At 44.7% G+C, this 20384-nt stretch overlaps 1 protein-coding gene across 2 annotated transcripts in view; it reads right to left on the bottom strand.

Annotated features, from left to right (window-relative positions):
• Positions 1–19667, bottom strand: part of PITPNB (phosphatidylinositol transfer protein beta) — a 73762-nt gene extending 54095 nt beyond the window's left edge. For both annotated transcript variants that reach the window (XM_001508729.5, XM_007667529.2), the window contains exons 1-3: positions 19590–19667; positions 11340–11370; positions 9422–9567 (exon numbers count right to left, since the gene is read on the bottom strand). In XM_001508729.5, coding sequence (XP_001508779.3) covers positions 9422–9567; positions 11340–11370; positions 19590–19609 — 197 coding nt within the window. In that variant the 5' untranslated portion in view covers positions 19610–19667. The remainder of the gene's footprint in view (positions 1–9421; positions 9568–11339; positions 11371–19589) is intronic.
• Between the last annotated feature and the right edge of the window lie 717 nt (positions 19668–20384).

Here is a 20384-nt window from a genome sequence, read left to right as displayed (position 1 = left end):
TTGCAAACTGAGCGGTTCCTAAATTCACTCAGGGCTGTGGGCATGCTTTTATCAGGGAGAAAGTTGGGCGGGCCAGTTTTCAATTTTCTATTTGGACGTTAATTGTGGATAATTTTGAGGGTCCTGAAATTACATTTCTGCATGGGAAGCGCACTGAGGCTGGAAGACGCTGGGTTTATATCTGATGGGACTTGGATCTGAAAACTGCCTGGGGTTGAGCTTATGAGTTAGCCACCTCTAAGCAAAGACTGGATAGCACACCTCCTAGTACACACATCTGCTTCAGTTCCCAGTATATCAGGGGAAGTTGGGGGCGGGGGTGATGACCTTGCAGGAGCAGAAGTGCAGTCAACAACGGAGAGTGAGATGTAGTGTCAGGGTCTGAGATGGGTGTGGGGGTAGGTATAAATAGGAATTGTGAAAGTAGCCATCCTCTAAATTGACGCATTAGGCCACAGTCCCTTTGTCTACATACAAACCCATCACTTATCAATCAATTGTACTTACTGAGCACTTACTGTGCACAGAGCACGGTGCTAAGTGTTTGAGAGAGTACGATATGACAATACAAAAGTCACATTCCCTGTCCACAACAAGCTTACATCTACTGGGGGAGACAGATATTAATAGAAATAAATTATGGATATGGACATAAGTGTTGTGTAGCTGGGAGGGGGCATGAATAAAGGGAGCAAGGCAAGGTGATGCACAAGGGAGTGGAAGAAAAGGAAAAGAGGACTTAGGAAAAACCTCTTGGAGGAGATGTGCCTTCAATAAGACTTCAAACAGGGGGAGAGTGATTGTCTTTCAAATATGAAGAGGGAGGGCGTTCCAGGCTGGAGGCAGAATGTGGGCCAGAGGCCGGTGGTGACATAGACGAGATAGAGGAATAAGGATAAGGAATCACATGAGTTAAGAATTTTTTTTAGTATTTTTTTTGTTTGGTTTTATCAAACCTACTAGGCATAACTTGAAAGTCTGTTTATCAATTTTACTTGTTCATATTAAAGAAATGTTCATAATAGAGAAATCAACAATCCAAAAAGGGTTACATCTAGCAACTGGACAACAACAAGATTTTTTGTTTCCACATCACTGCCTAGAGGACAGTGGTTTTATTAGTTGACCTAGTGGCAACTAATGATATTTACTGAGTGCTTTTTGTATGCAGGGCACGGTACTAAGTGCTTAGGAGAGTACAATACAACAGATCCTTGTCCACCAGAAACTTGGAGTCTAAAGAGGGAGACAGACAAAACACATTACACAAAGGGGAAAAGGATTTTTCTAATACAAAATTAAGGTTTTGACCTATAGTCTGTCCTAGGTTACAGGCAGGTAATCAGCAAGCAGAACTCTAGGTCCAGGTAATTTGTGCACTTGAGGGGTAAGCTTACCCACATTTTAAAAAAATGCTTATTTTTAAAGTGACAATGCTTGCCCCATATCGCATAGTATATTCATTCATTTAATCATATTTATTGAGAGCTTACTATGTGCAAAGCACTGTATTAAACGTTTGGAATGTAGAATTCAGCAACAGATAGAGACAATCCCTGCCCAACAATGGGCTCACAGTCTAAAAGTGTGGTGATTTGTTGTGACCTACTGACCATTCACGAGATGCTCTGAGCTTGGAAAATGCTTTTAAGAAAGACGGGAAATCTCCCCTGGGAAATATTAAGAGCATGACAAGCAACTGCTTGCCAGATTTTGCTTTCTGGCCATGATTTTAAAATCACATCACCCAAGAGTCTCTCTTCAGCATCAGCCCTAGGCTAGCTGTACAGTCTGCATGTGATATTAGTCCATAACCTCTTGGGGGTCTTTGAGGAGCTTGGTGTCCTGCGACGTATAGCCAAATAGGTTAGAGGAAGCAACGTCTGGGGCTCAGGGTGGCCTGTCTGAGGTCGAGGCGGCCCTAGAGATGCAATTCCCAGCAGCTCTCGCATAGCCTAACTCCTGCCTCCTAAACCTCCTGGACCAACTGCTCCCTGTCAGGCAGCAAACTGAAAAGTGAGGCAGGGGTTTGGGTCCATCCACCAATAATAAAAATAACAGGGTCCACCCATCATCAATATCATCATCATTGATGATTTACTGAATGCTTACTGTGTGCAGAGCACTGTACTAAGTGCTTGGGAGAGGCTCTGGTCTCGAACACCCTTCCTCCTCAAACCTGTCAGATGATTACTCTCCCCCTCTCAAAGCCTTATTGAAGACACATCTCCTCCAAGAGGCCTTCCCTGATTAAGCCCTCTTTTCCTCTATTCCTTCTCCCTTCTGCATCAGCCTGACTTGCTCCTTTTAGTTATCCCCCCTCGCAGCACTTACGTACACATCTTGTAATTCATTCATTTCTTTTAAGGTCTGTCTCCCCTTGTAGACTGGAAGCTTTTTGGGGGCAGGGAATGTGTCTGTTATATTGTTCTATTGTACTCTTCCAAGCCCTTAGTACAATGCTCTGCACAAAGTAAGCACTCAATAAATACAATTGACTGTCTACGATCCAAAGGAGTTGGCAGAATCGCACCGTGTCCACAACGAGCTTACACCCTCACCACTTCAGTCCTTCGAGCAGCCCTCGGTAGACTGAAATCATTCTGCAGGGGGCAGATTCAGCCTCCACAACAGCATGAGACAGCTAAAGCCGAAAAAAAGGGGCAGAAGGCATTTTAAGGGCAACATTCCTCTGTAAGCTTGCACAAGTGTGGGAATCCGGGGCGTGTGGAAGAAGGCTGGCACCCCAGAGCCAGCAGACACACCCAGTGGTAATAGCCTGACTCCAAGAACGATCCAGGCCTCAGGATCTCATCACCTCCGAGGCCCCATTTCTGGTGTAAGAAGCCACGTGGTTTCAAGGAGCCCCAAGTCAGACCCAGTGGGGAGCTCAAGACTACAAAATCGGAGAGCTTCCCTACCCCAACATGCTTTGGAAGGCTTTCCTATCCAATCAATCAATCCATTATATTTATTGAGCGCTTGCTATGTACAATATACTGAACTAAGCACTTGACAGAGTACGATGCAAGAGATGCATTCCCTGGCCACAGTGAGATTACAGCTTAGAGGGGGAGACAGACTTTAATATCAATAAATAAATTACAGATATATACATAAATGTTGTGGAGCTTGAGTGGGGGTGATAAAAGGGACCAAATCAAGATGAGGCAAAAAGGAGTGGGAGAAAAGGAAAAGAGGGTTTAGTCAAGAAGGCCTCTTGGAGGAGATGGGCCTTCAATAAGGCTTTGAAGGAGGGGAGAGTAGTTGTAGTGAAGAGGGAGGGCGTTCCAGGCCACATGGAGGATGTGAGGAGAGGTCAGCGGAAAGATAGACCAGAACAAGCAAGGTACAATGAGAAGGTTGGTATTAGAAACCAATGGATTCCACCCAAATTGTGCATTTTCTGTTCTGTTTTCAGGGAGCCCACCAGGGTGGGTGGGACTTTTATAGCCAAAGATGCATATTCCCACAGTTCCCCTCCCCTGACTCAGGGCCTGAGAAGCACACAAGTCAGAACCCTCATTTGCTGGCAGGCTCTGGTCTCCTGACTGGTGACCACCCCAAGTTTCAACCTACCCAGGAGCTGTAGGGACCACAAAGGTTTAATTCTTTTGTCCCATGTATACAAAAAGGATCTCATTTTATAACAAGTAGATTTGTTCTTTTAAGCCTTGTGCGAGGAACAGCACAGGGCCAAATAACCTAACGTTTTAGGTTCTGGAGGAGTCCCCTCCGGACTCCAGTCCCCAGGATCACGATCTCAGGTGTTAGTAAATTCAAACTTTATATCCAGCAGGAAGTCGGATGAAGATCAAGTTCAGGGATCTTGGAAAATGGCTAGCTTTTCGGCTGCACAGATGGGAATATTTTTGGCTGGAGAGTTAAGAATACATTGGCAATGCTAATATAGTATTATTAATAACCCTATCCCTCTCAAATATCTCCTCAGGTGGAAAAAATATGCCCACTGCTGGATCTTCAGAGAGGTCAAATTCCTAGGCAAGAGCAATTTGACTGTAACCACTGTTGAGGCGAAATGGAAACTTGGGAAACAGTAATATGTCATATGGGACTTCTGCACCCTGGTGCGGTACATTCAACTTTTGCCCTCGTCTAGGAGTGTCTTAATTAGCCAGTTGTCTAGATAAAGGGTAGTAATATTGGCTGCCAAAGCGTGGCAGTACAAAGCAGTGATAAGAGCCCTTGCATATCTTTAGAAAATAGCCTTTGCACCTGAACCAAGAAGCATTCTGCTACCATATAATATAGATGGAACTAAGATAACCAGAGACAGGCTTGCATGACGAAAGATACCTTACTGTAAGATCACCTCTAGACAGTAAGATCATTATGGGCAGGGAACGTTTCTGCTAATTCTGCTGTACTGTACTCTTCCAAGCACTTAGAACAGTGTTCTGAACATAGCGCTCAATAAATACCACTGATTATAATCCTTAGGAATGGATAGCAAGGTAAATCCATAAATAATCTCCAAATCCCAGTTAAGCAGGGCTTTAACATCCTTCTCTTCCTCCTCCTCCCTTCAACTTTTTAACCACAGTTGCCAAGCGACGTGATGTGAGTCTCACTTCCTTTTCTTTCTCTTCACACAAAAATCGGGAGAGGCGAATGAGCAAAGGAAGCAGAAAGGGAAGCCAAGGGGCACAGGCTAATCCTCACACCCAAAAATCACCTCTCTAAAAGTAGTCTCTCTGTGTCTCTCTCTTTCCCCTGCCCCATATAAAAGGCATAGCTATCTATATATATAGATAGCTATGCCTTTCATCATTAGACATGAGCTGAGAAAAGGCTATTAACTAATTCTTCCTCAGTTCTAAACCCACCAGCATAAGGAAATCCAAATAGAGAAAGTTCAAGAAAGAGCAGCCAAGATGATTAAGAGACTGCCTTATGAGGAAAGGTTAAAATAGCTATGTTTAACTCGGCTAACCGAGGACATTGTGAAACTCCCAAAATAACTGAAAACGCCAAAAATGAAAGCAAGTCAATATAAGAGTGGTAAACAAGTCATAATCGAGAGTAAAGGTTTGAAATAAACAAGAAGCATCAGAATATATATCAGAATAACATTTCCAATAGGAGATGTTTTAGGTTATAGAGTTTGATTTCACGCCCTGAATCGTGGTAACTAAATTGGGCACATCACAGAAGGACGAACTCTGGGTCGTTTCCGGCACAGCCGATGATAGGCAAGATAGCAATCACTCTTCCCAATTCCTAATTGTACAATTCGAAAACAAGCAATTTTCATCCACCAATATTTTCTTAGGGTCGCAGATGCCAGAAGTTGAGCTCGAGGCTATAAACGTGATGCATTATAGAACCAATCTGACTTCTTTCTAGTAATTAAGACTGCTCATTTTGAGTGTGAACATGTTTTTATGAGGCTCCCTGCAGATGGCTACATGGTTGTTTTAACGGAGAAAAAGATGGATTTGTTCGTGATTGATTTGGAACAAAAATTGAAGAATATTTTGAAACTACTTCAAATTCACACCCTCGATATGGAAAAGGTGTTTTACAAGCTTTTACACATTGCAAGTATTTAGCTAGCACCCTCTTCTGTTCCTTGGGAACAAACACAACCCATATTGCTTTGGGGTAATAGCAGTAGTAGAGGAAACAGCATTTCTGAGCACCCACTGGGTGGAATGCACTGCACTGAGCACTGGGAAAAGTTTGAAACAAGCAAGTGATCCATTCTTCCCTGACCAAAGGGGTTTTCTCTATAATGGGGAAGACATTCATAAAATTATTTACAGAGGAATCAAAATAAATAATTGCAAAAATCATATACAGGTAAGTGCTGAGGATGGGCTTAAGTAGATCTATAAGCCCTAAAATTGGCTGATGGGTTTTTGTAACTTGGGATGCTGGGATTAGCATTTCGGAGGAGATGGACTCTGAGTAGTGAGAGGATTGTAGTCTGTTGGCTGGGGTGGGGGAGGGCAAGAGACGGGAGGCCAGTTTTTTTGTTGTTGCTTTTAATGGTACCTGAGTGATTACCATGTGCCAGACGTTGTACTAAATGCAGGAGTCGATGCAAGGTAATCAGGTTGTCCCATGTGAGGCTCACAGTCTTAATCCCCATTTTCCAGATGAGGTAACTGAGGCGCAGAGAAATGAAGTCACTTGCCTAACATCACACAGTGGACAAGTGGCAGAGTTAAGATTAGAAACCAGGTCCTTCCAACTTCCAGGCCCAGACTCTATCCACTAGGTTGTGCTGCTTCTCAAGCTCCAATAACGTGAGACAGAGAACAGGAGGAGAGTTGAGACTGTAACGTCATTTTGAGCGGGGAACTATTTCTGTTGTGTTCTCCCAGTCTCTTAGAACAGTGCTCTGCACACAGTAAGCACTCAATGAATCCAACTGACAGATACGTAGGTGGAGTAGGAGAGACTCTGCAGCTCAAAAGTACTTTCCCATGAAAGTGTAGAGGAAACAGTGACTTCTCGAAAGCATACTGTGCCCTGTTCTCGCCTCAGTCTTTTTAGTAAAATAAATGGCTTATACTAAGACTTCTTTTAATCTATTTAGGAAAGATAGAGTGTATTCTCTTTCATAAACGGATTAAAGGATGTCTTGAGGAATTTGCAGGCAGGCAGCTTTCCTTTCTCAGCATTATATGTAGCTGGTTTCAAGAAACAAACAAAAAAAAATGGTGAGGTGACTACTGGGTACATAGAGGCGAGGGGGAAAAAAAACCTTGAATGCCAGCAGCTGAGAACACTAAACCTAAAAATGCCACAGGGGACTGTCTTCCACTGGCCTTTTCAGCCACACCCCTGCTGATAGGTGACCTTCTTTGTCAGTAATGGGGTCTTCAAATTTGAACTCCCTCCTTCTCTCCTCTCTCAGACACATGTAGGAATATACAGCTTCCATAAACGTCCTGGAGATGTTTTCCATCCACCAAAGTTAGGAAAATTCAAGTTAAGCCATTTACTTTGGATGAGAAGGCAAAAACCAACCTAGTTGGGGATTCAAATGCAATGGTTGTGTCATATATGTAATTTATTATATCTGTAACTTACTTATTTCTATTTATGTCTGTCTCTCCCTCTAGACTTTAAGCTTACTGTGGGCAAGAAATGTATCTGTTTATTGTTATATTATATTCTCCCAGGTGCTTATTACACTGCTCTACACACAGTAGGTGCTGAATAAATATGAATGAATTGAACTGAATTGATTAGCAGAGAGTGAGAAAGGGGTTGTTATTAGAGCTGGCAAGATTCTCAAACAGTGCTGTATTCTGAGAGAGAATGGGAGTGGGGCTTTTTTTATGATATTTCTTTAGCATTTACTATGTTCCAGGCACTGTTGGGGTAGATACAAAGTAATCAGGTTGGACAGAGTGTATGTCCCACATGGGGCTCACAGTCAATCCCCATTTTACAGATGAGGTCACTGAGGCATTGGTTTTGGGATAATCATGGAGCCAATGAACTACTAGCTCAGAGAATTTCCATCAAGCCAACATAAGCCGCTTCCGAGTTCGGTAGAGAAAAAGGGTGGTACCGAATGAGAGAATTGTGCACTGAAAATGAATCTTCCCCTAAGTAACAACTTTACCACTCCTGTTTCATCTAAAGAATCTTAAAACGCTCTGCAAAGATTAGCCAAAATTCCACCACATGGCATATACAGAATTGACCAAACATCTTCCTTGGAAGCCACTGAAGATTACAGTCAAATTTTAGTTTGTCCTTTCGATAGGCAAAGCAGATCTGGTCGGAAATGAGTTTGACGGATCATTTGGAGAAGTTCCTTCCGGAAGGTAAGGAAAGGAAATGGAACACGGCACCGGCAGGCTGACCTTTGCTCCAAGAGTAACTGAGAGATATTGTCATGGCAGGGGGTGGGGAGGGGGGTGGCTTAGCTTGAGAAAGCCAGCACCTGCCTTCCTGTAAAAGGCAGGGCTAGGATGAGTCTGCGGGAACGTGACCTTGAGGAAACAAAAGCCTGATGGTGCCTCAATGTATTTCGAGTGCACTCTAAGCACTCTCGTAAAAGCCAACAGTTTGGATGCCTTCACATCTCTCACCCCTGGGACATCTCAACATTAAACTCTGCATTGTATACTCCTTGAAGGCAGGGAACATGTCTGCCATCTTCACTGTACTGTACTCTGTCAAGTGCTTAATACAGTGCTCTGCAAACGGTAAGTACTCAAATACCGTGGACTGACTGATGAATGTGGAGGTTCCACTGGCATCTCAAGCTTGGCATGTCCAACTGAACACCTTGTCTCCCCCAACCAACCTTCTCCTCTGCCTCGATCTCGCTCCAAATACCACCACCATGCTGCTCTCCGTCTCTCTAGCCCACAACTTCGGCATGACCCTTGACTCCTCCCTGTCGCCAAAATCTGTGGGTTCTTCCTCCACATTTTCAGAATCCATCCCTGTGTCTCTATCTAAGCAGCTCCCACATCGCTCCAGGCACTTGTCAGATCCCGGCTTGACTACTGCATCAGCTTCCTGCTGGCTTGGTGGCTTGCAGTCTCTTCTCCAGTCCTTACTTCCCTCTACTGCCTGGGTGATTTTCTGAAACCAGTGTGGGAACATCTCCTCACTTCCCTAAAAGCTCTGGTTGCCCACTCGTCTTGATAAGAAGCAAAAACTACTGCTATTGGCTTTCAGGCACTCAACCAGCCACATCCCTCCTACTTAACCACTATTTTCCCCCACTCCATTCCAGCTCATACTCTTTGTTCCCCTCATGCTAACTTACTCAGTATGTCTTGATCTCTCCTGCTACTGACCACTGACTTACGGTGTCCCCTCTGCCTCAGTCTCCCTCCCCAGCTGCACATCCGATAGATCACAGCTCGTCCCATCTCCAAAGCCCTTTTGAGATTCCATTTCCTTCAGGAAGCCTTCTCCAAATATTTGTATATATATTTGTAAATACGTAAATATTTATAATTTATGTATATTGTCTTGTCTCCCCCCAGAGACCGTAAGCTCATTGTAGGTGGGGAATGTGTCTGTTTATTGTTGTGTTTTACTCTTCCAAGCACTTAATACAGTGCTGTGCACACAGTAAGCACTCAATAAATACAACTGACTGGTGCCTGAATGAAGTTACTACTCATATATATATATATATATATATATATATCTTATGTCCCCTATTATTTCCCCTAGCTGTAATGTACTTAAGTGTCTGTCTCTCAGTTAAACTGTAAGCTCCTGGAGGGCAGGGAATGTGTCATCTGACTACTTTTTTGTACTCTTCCAAAAGCAATGATTTAGTATAGTGCGCGTCACATATTAGGTGTTCAGTTGATGGTCCTGGCTGATTAATAGTCCAAACAATAAGCTGGGTGGTCATACAGTAGCACAATGACTATAGATAACAATAATGAAAGCAAAATACTCTGCTTACCTTTTCAAGTGATAAATTTTGTGTGTATACTGTCCCTTTTCACCATCCTTCTCATAAGGCTCATTCTTTAATACTTCAATTCCTTCTCCACCTCCGGTTTCATTCTTACTAGCTTCTGCCACGGAGTAAAGTTGCCCAACCTGATACTGAGATTTTTAGAAAGTACATAAATTCAATCTTAAATATAAATTGTTGCAAAAATCTGCAGTTTTAAGAATCTTCTAAATGTTGACATGAGATTTAAAATTTTAAAGACTCGAAAACTCCAACAAAAGTAGAAGCCAATACACATCAAAAAAAATTGAAGGATTACAGGGTTCTAATTATTCATATTTTTCAAAAAACAGATGTGCTATCAATAGTTTATTTTGCTCTTCATTGTTAAGTCTAAGGACAACTTCTGAAAGACTTTGTTAAGCTATCTGAACAACAATAAGTGATAGCAATAAATGATAGCAACAGGAGAAATATGAATATTCCTATTCAAGTTCTACGCATTTAAAACAGTCTTTCAGGTTCAGTTCTCCCTTCCAATTGTCTTGCTTCCTACTTGCCCTGAAAAGAAATGAAATGGGAAAAAGCCTAGGGGAGAGAGCTTGAACTAACTTTGGCTGCAAAACTCTGTCCCTTTTAGACTGGATTGCAAAGGAACTGCAGAGCCAAAGAGAAAACATAACTCTCATCAGGGAAGACGCTAAGCAAGTAGTTAGACTCTTTACAGAGTGCCTCCCTGTTCAAAATTGAATGTATTTTTCTCCAGTACTTATTCTTTGTTCAGATGTGGCATGATTACTTCCTAAGAGCAAACTAAAACTGTAAAGTTTTTAGAATCCACTTGTAGTCAAAGAAAAACTCTGTATCTACCCCAGTGCTTAATACAGAGCCTGGCACATAGTAAGCGCTTTGATACCATTTAAAAAAAACAAAGCTTTGGCAGTTTTCTTTCTAAAAGGGCTTAGTTATTCAAAAACCTTGCAGTGGACATGAAGTAATTTGATCAAGGAAAATGAGGTGTCAATGAACAGTCTGGAGCTGAGGATAATTTTAGGAATTATTAAACTGGTAAACGGGCTTGCAGCTTGAGAGTCTACCCCCTGTTCCACCCCATCTCTCAAATGGACCAGGCCAAGAAAGGAAGTTTCTGTAGGAACTTGAGTGACTCAGGAAGGGGTTATTTCTTTCCACAGTTTCATAAAATAGAAATAGTCTTTTGTGCTGTTCCACCAGACCTTAGGACAGGTGCTCTGACACAAAGTGCTTTTTTTTTTCCTTTAGATGGTATTTCAATGCTTACTTTGTGTCAGACATTATAAGCAGTGTTGGGATAGATACAAGACGACCAGGTTGGACAAAGTCCACTCCCACAGAGGGCTCAGTCTTAATCCCCATTTTACAGATGAGGTAACTGAAGCCCAGAGAAGTAAAGTGACTTGCCCACAGTCACCCAGCAGACAAACAGCAGAGCCGGGATTAGAACCGAGGCCCTCTGATTCCCAGGCCGGCACTCTTTCCACTAGGCCAACCTGCTGCTCAAAATGCTTAAGAAATGACACAATTATTAATTATTATTATACATTTGCAAATCCTTTGCACTTTCTCTTCATAATGGCATGCAAGAGATGGAGCATGTGCAAGTTCAGCAGGGAAACTGAAGTGGAGGGAAAAACTGAAATTTTTTTAACTTCGGTTAGAGATCAAAAGGCCAAGATTTTTGCCCAGGGATACTGGGAGAAAGCACAGTGCACAACTGCTAAAGTGTGACTCCCTCTCCAACCTCTGCCTCTTATTCTGTCCTCCTATACCTGGACGCACAGTAAAAGTCAAAATACAACCATAGACTGAAATACAGTGGAAGATGCATAGTGCAAGTAAAAAGATAACTAAAACATGAAGGTAGATAAAGGCAAAAAGGACTTACCTCTTGAACTGAGCATGGTAAAACCACACGGCTGTAAGAAAAAAAAGCATATCAATATAATGCTACTAATGAGTTTATTGTATATCCAAGATAACGACCAACCTAAAGGGCTTCACTTTATAACCTGTATATTGCATAGATCTGTAATTTATTTATTTGTATTAATATCTGTCTCTCCCTCTACACTGTAAGCTTGTTGTGGGCACGGAATGTGTCTGTTATATTGTTCTATTGTACTCCTCCAAGGGCTTACTATAGTGCTCTGCATACATTAAGCGTTCAATAAATACAACTGACTGCCCGACTCACTAAAGATATTTAGGGTGACACAACTCAACTATTCATAGGACTGTGGATCAACTGTACGTAAGGATTTTGCTATAAGGTTTGTTGTTCTATTTCACTAAAACAAGCATGGAGTTGTTCACAAAATAGATTTAGTTACTTGGACTTCAGTTACAATCCTGTAGACTGTAAACTCATTATGGGAAGGGATCATGGCTACCTACTATGTTGTATAGTCCTCTCCCAAGCACTCAGTACAGAGCGCTGCACATAGCACGCGCTCAGTAAATACCATTAATTGGTTGACTGATTGGGAAGCAGCATGACCTAAAGGAAAGAGCATGGGCCTGGGAGTCAGAAGACCTGGGTTCTAAACCCAGCTCCACTACCTTCCTGTTGTATGATCTTGGGCAGTGTCTCTGTGCCTAAGTTTCCCTCTCTGTAAAATGGGGTTTCGATATCTGTTCTTCCTCTTAGACTGTGAGCCCCATGTGGGGCAATAACTGTTTCCAACCTGATTATCTTGAATCTACCCCAGCCCTTAGTTCAGTGCTTAACAAATACCACAATTATTACTATTATCATCTGAATTCCAAGGCTTTATTTTAGTAACGTTAAAGGTCCTTAGTGTATCTACAGAACACGAGGACAGGAGCTCAGAGATTCTTTAAGATAAAAAACAAGGAAAGAGGGATTTGCTGCCATGTTCAAGTCTCAAGACTTTGGTTGATTTTTTTACATTTTATCTGCAAACAATTCATGAACAGACTGATGTAGAAACAGACAGGATGACTAAGAAAGCAATTACATCATTTTCAGAATCATTTTTAAAGGGCTTTATTAAAATCTCTCCCCTCCTCCCAGCTAGCAGCACACACCTCTCATTCACAAGGTACTGCATAATAACCTGGACCTTTGGCTAGCCCTTTCATCTATCAATCAGTGGTATTTACCGAGCACTTACTGTGTGGAGAGCATCTTACTAAGTGCTTGGGAGAGCAGCATCGTGACCTAGTGGATAAAGCCCGGGCATCAGAAGGACTTGGGTCTAATCCCAGCTCCACCACTTGTCTGTTGAGTGGGCATGGGCAAGTCACTTTACTTCTTTGTGCCTAAGTTACTTCATCTGTAAAATGAGGATTAAGACTGCGTGCCCCACGTGGACATGGACCGAGTCCAACCTGATTACTTTTTTCCTACCCCAGCACTCAAAACAGCGCCTAACACATAGTAAGCATTTAACTATTCTATTAAAAAATATATATATATATATACCAAAAATATATTGGTAGACTCATTCCCTGCTCTTAAGGAAGAGAGTCTAGCTGGGGAGACAGACAATAAACTACAGATAGGGACATAAGCTTGTTGTGGGAAGGGAACATGTCTACTAACTCTGTTGTATTGTACTCTCCCAAGCACCTGGTACAGTGCTTTGCACACAGCAGGTGCTCAGTAAATGCCACTGATGCTGTAGGGCTGAGGATGGGATACAGGGTATAGATTCGAGAGGGAGTAGGGGAGATGAGGATAGTCAGGATAAGCCTCTTGGAGGAGATGTAATTTTCACAGGGCTTTGAAGGTGGAGAGGATAGTAGTCTGGCTTATATGAAGCGGGAAGGAGTTCCAGGCAAGACGGAGAATCTGGGCACGGAGTTATCATCGGGATAGATGAGATCAAGGCACATTGTGTGGGTTGGTGTTAGATGTGTGAGGGCAGGGCTGTAGTAGAAAATTAGTGAGGTAAGGTAGGAAGGAGTAAGATGATTTGAGTGTTTTTAAGCCAATGGTAAATTTCTGTTTGATGCAGAGGTGAATGAGCAACAACTGGAGGTTCCTGAGGAGTGGGGAGACGTGGACTGATTTTTGTTTTTTTTAGAAAAATGATCCAGGCAGCAGAGTGAAGTATGGACTGCAGAGGAGAGAGAAAAGAGGCAGGGAGGTCAGTGAGGAGACTGATGCAGTAGTCAAGGCAGGATAGGATAAGTGCTTTGATCAGCATAATAACAGTTTGAAAGGAAAAAAGAGGCAGATTTTAGCCATATTGTCAAGGATTTGGCAACAGACTGAATACGTAGATAGAATGAAAGAGATGAATCAAGGATAATGTCAAGATTACAGGCTTTTGAGGAAAGAGGGATAGCGGTGTTGTCTATAGCGATGGGAAAGACAGAGGGAGGATGGGTTTTGGGTGGCTCTTTTGTGGGAAGGAGTTGTGGCTGCCAACTCAGTTGTATTGTGCTGTCCCAAGCACTTAGTACAAAGCTCTGCCCGCAGTAAGTTCTCAATAAAAGGCACTGACTGATAGAGTAGTACCTTCAGCCACCTTCTTTGCCTCCTCGACTGAGCTCCTTTCCCATCCTGGAAGTTGGTCATCTCTCCCCTGAATCATTTCAAGACCCTCTTCATCAGCCTTCCCATCCAAAGTTTCTTCCCATTTTCTTGTTTGTCACCCAGACCCAAAAGACAGCACCCTTAAAACCCTACGAGAGGTTCCGGTCCTTCTTCATATTAGACACAAACCCCTCACCTGGGGCTACAAAGTCCTCTTCCTATCTCACTCTTCTCATCTCTTCAACTCTTGCCCAAGCCATTTGTCCTGTTCCAACCTGATTACCTGCAGGCCACGCCCTGACCTTAGCTTGGCCTGAACTGACTGTGTCCCCTCTGACCCTCGAGATTTGTGAAATTAGGATTTGGGACTCTCAGCGGGCTGAGGGAAACAGGGAGGCAACAGAGTCTACAGTGGGGACAGCCAGCAAACATTCCAGGCTACACAAGGAGTTAGCGATCCTCCTGGATCTGCTCACAGTCTTAATCCCCATTTTACAGATGACAAAACTGAAGCTCAGAGAAGTGAAGTGACCTGTCCACTTCACACAGGAGACAAGAGGCGGAGCTGGGATTAGAACCCAGGTCCTTTTGACTCCCGGGCACATGTTCTATCTACTAGGCCATGCTGCACTTCTCTCACTGTATTCCTTCCTCAAGTCTTTAGGATCTGCTGAGATGCCATGCATAACGGATCTGCACAGGTCCAAATGGCTATTTTATGTTGGTACTATTCCAATCCACTCTTGTAAGACTTTTGGGAGGGAAATGTGAAGAAGTGATGTGGGGGCTCTTGGAAGCCTTTGAGAGAGTCACTGGATGAATAAAGATTGAGAAATACTGGCCTCCATGAAATGACTTTGCTATATTCATTTCAACATTCATAGTCAACTGAGAGACTCTTTGGAGAAAGTCTTCCTTGATTTGGTAAGGATCATCTCCTTCTCAAATCCCACCTGACTAAAATTCCCCACCTATTTGATGTGCATATTATTAGTCCTCATGCCAAATCCAATCCACTCCATGCCAACATGGTTATGGGGGAGAAGGGAAATGAAACAGCATGGCCTAGTAGATTGAGCCTGGGAATCAGAAGGACCTGGGTTCTAATCCCAGCTCTCGCCCTTTGTCGGATGTGTGACCTTGGGCAAGTTACTTCACTGGGTCTCAGTTACCTCAGCTGGAAGCCCCATGAGAGACAGAGACTGTTCCCAGCCTGATTACCTTGTATCTACCCCAGTGCTTAAAACAGTGTCTGGTACATAGTAAACGCTAAAAAAAAACCATAAAAAAACCCCAAAACAGGTAAATTACAACTTTATTGTTGTTTCCCAAGCACTTACTACAGGGCTCTACACAGTACATGCTCAACCAACAACACTTTTTTTTTTAGTATTTGTTAAGCACTTACTACGTGCCAAATAGTGTTCTAAGCACTGGGAAAGATACAAGATAATCAGATTGTCCCATGTGGGGCTCACAGTCTTCATCCCCATTTTACAGATGAGGGAACTGAGGCACAGAGAAGTTGAGTGACTTGCCCAAGATCACACAGCTGACAAGTGGCAGAGTCGGGATTAGAACCCACGATCTCTGATTCCCAAGCCTGTGCTCTTGCCACTAAGCCACGCTGCTTCCCTTACTGACTGAAATGGTAAAGTCACCAATACTGAAGGTTTCTGACCAAAGAACTATCTTGAATGTCTTTAGTGGTGGCCAGGCCAAACAGAAATCCTGAAAATAGCTGGCTAACTTGGGCGGCAAAGACCCCTGGCAGCCTCCAGCTGGTCTCTGTGGCTACTCTACAGCAACAGTACTATGCTGTGGTCACTTTAGCAACAACTGGGTTCTGGGTCACTTTACAATGTCTTACACTTGTCTTTACACTTACTCTTGGGTCACTTTACAACCTCTTACACCGCTGCCTGCCTACTGGCTCATTTAGTTCCGACACCCTGGGGGCAAGAGGGTGTGAGTTAGGCAGGGTGAACCACCAGAACTACAATCAATTACTTGGTGCCCATTTTCAGGCCCAAATTAACTGGACCCTGTGCTTGTCTGTTGTTTCCAGAGACTCCACCATCTGCATATTGCTGGCAATCTGTTCAACTTGCATATCTCTAACACTAGCGTAGACAGGGCTCTATGAATTGCAATGAAGGCCTTGGAAAGTGAAGATCTTGCGCCCACTTCTCTATCCCAATTCCATTAGTAAAGTGCACTACACTGTGAGGGATCTCCAATATAATAATAATAATAATGTTGGTATTTGTTAAGCGCTTACTATGTGCCGAGCACTGTTCTAAGCGCTGGGGTAGATACAGGGTAATCAGGTTGTCCCACGTGAGGCTCACAGTTAATCCCCATTTTACAGATGAGGTAACTGAGGCACAGAGAAGTTAAGTGACTTGCCCACAGTCACACAGCTGACAAGTGGCAGAACCGGAATTCAAACTCATGACCTCTGATTCCCAAGATCGTGATCTTTCCACTGAGCCACACTGCTATGGAAAGGAACTACTGGTATAATACATTTCCCCACATTTCATCTCAGATTTCACGTATTTGGGCAAAATCTGCATCCAATTTGATTCTAAAGCACTTTAAAATGACCCAAAGGCACTGTCCAGTAATGCACTAAAATAATGGCAATAATACCAAACTGACTAATTTTTACATAGCACTTTTCAAAAGGAACCATGAGATCCTAAATAATTATCCTTTTATGTGTGTGTGTGTATGTGTGTGTGTAAATAAGAAATGGGATCACCACTTCCTTAGACCCAATCAGGGGCATAAACTACAAGTCTCAGGAGAGAATTAGCACAAAGGAACACATAGGGCATATAACTCTGACCAGAGGGCCACTGTTTTTCCCCACTCCTACACTTCTTGCTGGGCTTCTGGCAGAGGCAACCACACCCCAGGAAGTCCAACTAGAAGCAGCGAGGACAAACGGACAGAGCCTGGGCCTGAGAGTCAGAGAGACCTGGGTTCTAATCGCAGCTCTGCCACCTGTCTGCTGTGTGACCCTGGGCAAGTCACTTCACTGGGCCTCAGTTCCCTCATCTGTAAAATGGGTATTTGGGCTGTGAGCCTCACGTGGGATGTGGATTCTATCCAACCTTATTAGCTTATACCTACCCCAGCGCTTAGTAAAGCTCCTAGCACAGAATAAGTACTTAATACTACTATTATTATTTATTATTATTATGCAGACAGGCCAGACCAGACGAGGTTCTCCAGCTGCTGCTGTAGTTACCTAGCCAAGAAGAATACAAATCCTAGCCACTACCATTACACTAAACTCTATTACCACCTTTCAGCTCCAGCAGGGTGAAGGCAAAAGCTGTTGAAGTTTCTAGTCTTACCTGCTCCATTGCTGGGGGTCCACTGAACAGCAAGGGGCTCGACTATCTGTCTCTCTGCTCTATCGATCAATCGGTAGTATTTACTGAGCACCTACGATGTGCAGAACACTGCACTAAGTGCTTGGAAAAGTACAACACAACAAAATTGATATTAGTGATCCAGGTCCACAAGGACCTTGCAGTCTACAGGGGAAGATAGGCATTAAAATAAACTGCAGAGAGGGGAAAGAGTATAGGGGTATTTACATACGTCATGCAAAGCAGAAGTAGTACCATGACCTGGTGGAAACATCAAAGGCTGGGAGTCAAGAGATCTGGGTTCCAATTTCAGCTCCACCACTTGTACGCTGTATACCATATGGTCTTTGAGGTGATTTCCCTCAAAACCTTGGCCCAAAACTAATCATGAGTCCGTTCACCTCGCCAAATATCCTGAAGGCATCTTATAGAATTTGCTGGCTTCCTTTGGCACTTTTGCCTTTTCTCCTGACAGCCCACAGGGAAGGTGAAGCCCAGTTATTTAATCCTACTTTGGGGATGAGAAAACAGACACAGGGAAGTCAAGTGACTTGCCCAGGGGCACAGTGCGAGCAAGGTGCATATCCAGGGGTCCTAACCAGGTCTCAATCAATCAATGATACTGAGAGCTTACTGTTGGGAGAATACTGTAGTAAGCATTTGGGGGAGAACAACTCATTAAAGTTGGCAGACAGGAACTGTGGCCTCTAGGAACTTACGGTCTAGTGGAGGGGAGCCAAACATTAAAATAAGTTACAACTAAGAATAGCAACAGAGTTTAAGGATATGTGCATAAGTTCTTTGTGGATGAGGTAACAAACTACTTAAGGGGTTACAGACCCAAGTCCATAGGTGACAAAAGAGAGGGTGAATAAGGTGGCGAAATTGATCTTGCCACTACAGTGATTGGAGAATTTGGGGTTGTTCTAAATTTCCTGTGAAAGGGTCAAAACTAGCAGTGGTGCCTCAGTGATTTCTCTCTTCAAAGCTTCCAGCAGCTACTAGGCAGGGCCCGACCCTGTTCTTCCTGCCAAACATCCTGATGGTATTTTCCTGGACGTTATTATTGTTCTCTTTTGTGTTTCTTTAATGGTAATAATAATTATAGTATCTAAGCACTTACTATGTGCCAAGCACTGTTCTGAGCACTGGAAACGATACAAGGTAATCAAGTTGGACACAATCCCCCCATGGGGCTCCCAGTCTCAATCCCCATTTTACAGATGAGGTAACCGAGGCCCTGCACGGGCTGGGCAGTCAGAGGTCATGGTTTTGAATCCCGGCTTGGCAGCTGTGTGACTTTGGGCAAGTCACTTCACTTCTCTGTGCCTCAATTACCTCATCTGCAAAATGGGGATGAAGACTGTGAGCCCCACATGGGACAACCTGATCACCTTGTATACCCCCAGTGCTTAGAACAGTGCCTTGCATATAGTAAGCACTTAACAGATGCCATCAGTATTATAAGTGGCGGGGGCGGGATCAGAACCCACCACCTCTGACTGCCAAGCCCGGGCTCTTGCCACATTGCTTCTGGTAAGAGTGGCTCAGTGGAAAGAGCCTGGCCTTAGGAGTCAGAGGTCATGGGTTCTAATCCCAGCTCCGCCGCTTGTCAGCTGTGTGACTTCGGGCGAGTCACTTCACTTCTCGGTGCCTCAGTGACCTCATCTGCCAAATGGGGATGAAGACAGTGAGCCCCACGTGGGACGACCTGATCACCTTGTACCCTCCCAGCGCTTAGAACAATGCCTTGCACACAGTAAGCGCTTAACAGATGCCATCATTATTATAAGTGGCGGGATCAGAACCCACGACCAGAGTAAGCGCTTAACAAATACCACCATTATTATTATTGTGCTAAGCGCTGGGGCCTGGAGCTCAACGGGTTGGGCGCAGTCCACGTCCCATCGAGGCCTCGGTCTATAATCGTCTGGAAAACGGGGAACAGAGGGGCAGAGGAGAGAGTTGGGGTGTTGGGGATTAGGCTCCAGGGCCTTGGGGGGGGGCAGAGGGGGTCAGGGAGGGCCTTCCGCGCAGCCGCAGTCGGGGGGTTAAGGCGGGGGGGGGGGCGCGCACGAGGTGCGCGCGCACCCCGGAGAGGCCGGGCGCGGAAAGGACGCGGTCCCGCCAGTGGGGGGCGACAGGGGGAAGGTACCACTACCCACCCACGCGCCGGGAGGGGGCAAGGGGGGGGTTGACCCCAGTGGGGCCGCGCGCGCGCGCCCACCCGACCCCCGCCACTCACAATTCCTTAATCAGCACCATCGTCCCTCACTCGCCGCCACCGCCGCCTGCCACGGCGCCTGCGCAGTCCCGTCCCCTGGGTGGCGGCGGCGCCTGCGCCGTGCGGGCGCGGGGAGGGAGGGCAGCCTCTGGCCCCGCCCACCGCCTCCTCACGGCCGACGCCTGAGGAAAATGGAAATTAAAAAAGATAGATAAATGGGGGATATTAGTTCAGCGCTTACTATGTGTAGGGGGGATCCGGGGTCATCAGGTTGGCCCCCCCCTGAGGCTCACAGTTAATCCCCCTTTGACAGATGAGGGAACTTGAGGCCCAGTGAAGTGACTTGCCCACAGTCCCACAGCTGATAAGTGGCAGAGGCGGGATTGGAACCCATGACCTCTGACTCCCAAGCCGGGCTCTTGCCACTGAACCACGCTGGAGGCCTGAGGAGGCCTGAGGAGGCCTCTGGGCCTGTGACTGTGGTGCGGGCCCGCCATTGAGGCGTCGCCCCCGCCTCAGAGAGCACGAGTAATAATAATAAGGATGGCATTTGCTCAGTGCTTACTATGTGCAAAGCACTGTTCTAAGCGCTGGGGCGATACAAGGTGATCAGGTTGCCCCACGGGCTCACAGTTTTAATCCCCATTTTACAGATGAGGGAACTGAGGCCCAGAGAAGCGAAGTGACCTGCCCCAAGTCACACAGCTGACAAGCGGCAGAGCTGGGATTAGAACCCATGACCTCTGACTCTCAAGCCCGGGCTCTTGAGCCACGCTGCTTCTCTTATTGAGCGCTTATTGTGTGCAGAGCACTGGA

This window comes from Ornithorhynchus anatinus, chromosome 21, assembly GCF_004115215.2.
Source record: "Ornithorhynchus anatinus isolate Pmale09 chromosome 21, mOrnAna1.pri.v4, whole genome shotgun sequence".
NCBI classification, from domain to species: Eukaryota; Metazoa; Chordata; class Mammalia; order Monotremata; family Ornithorhynchidae; genus Ornithorhynchus; species Ornithorhynchus anatinus.
The sequence above is the reverse complement of the archived record's forward strand: the minus strand, read 5'-3'. Positions and strand labels throughout refer to the sequence as shown.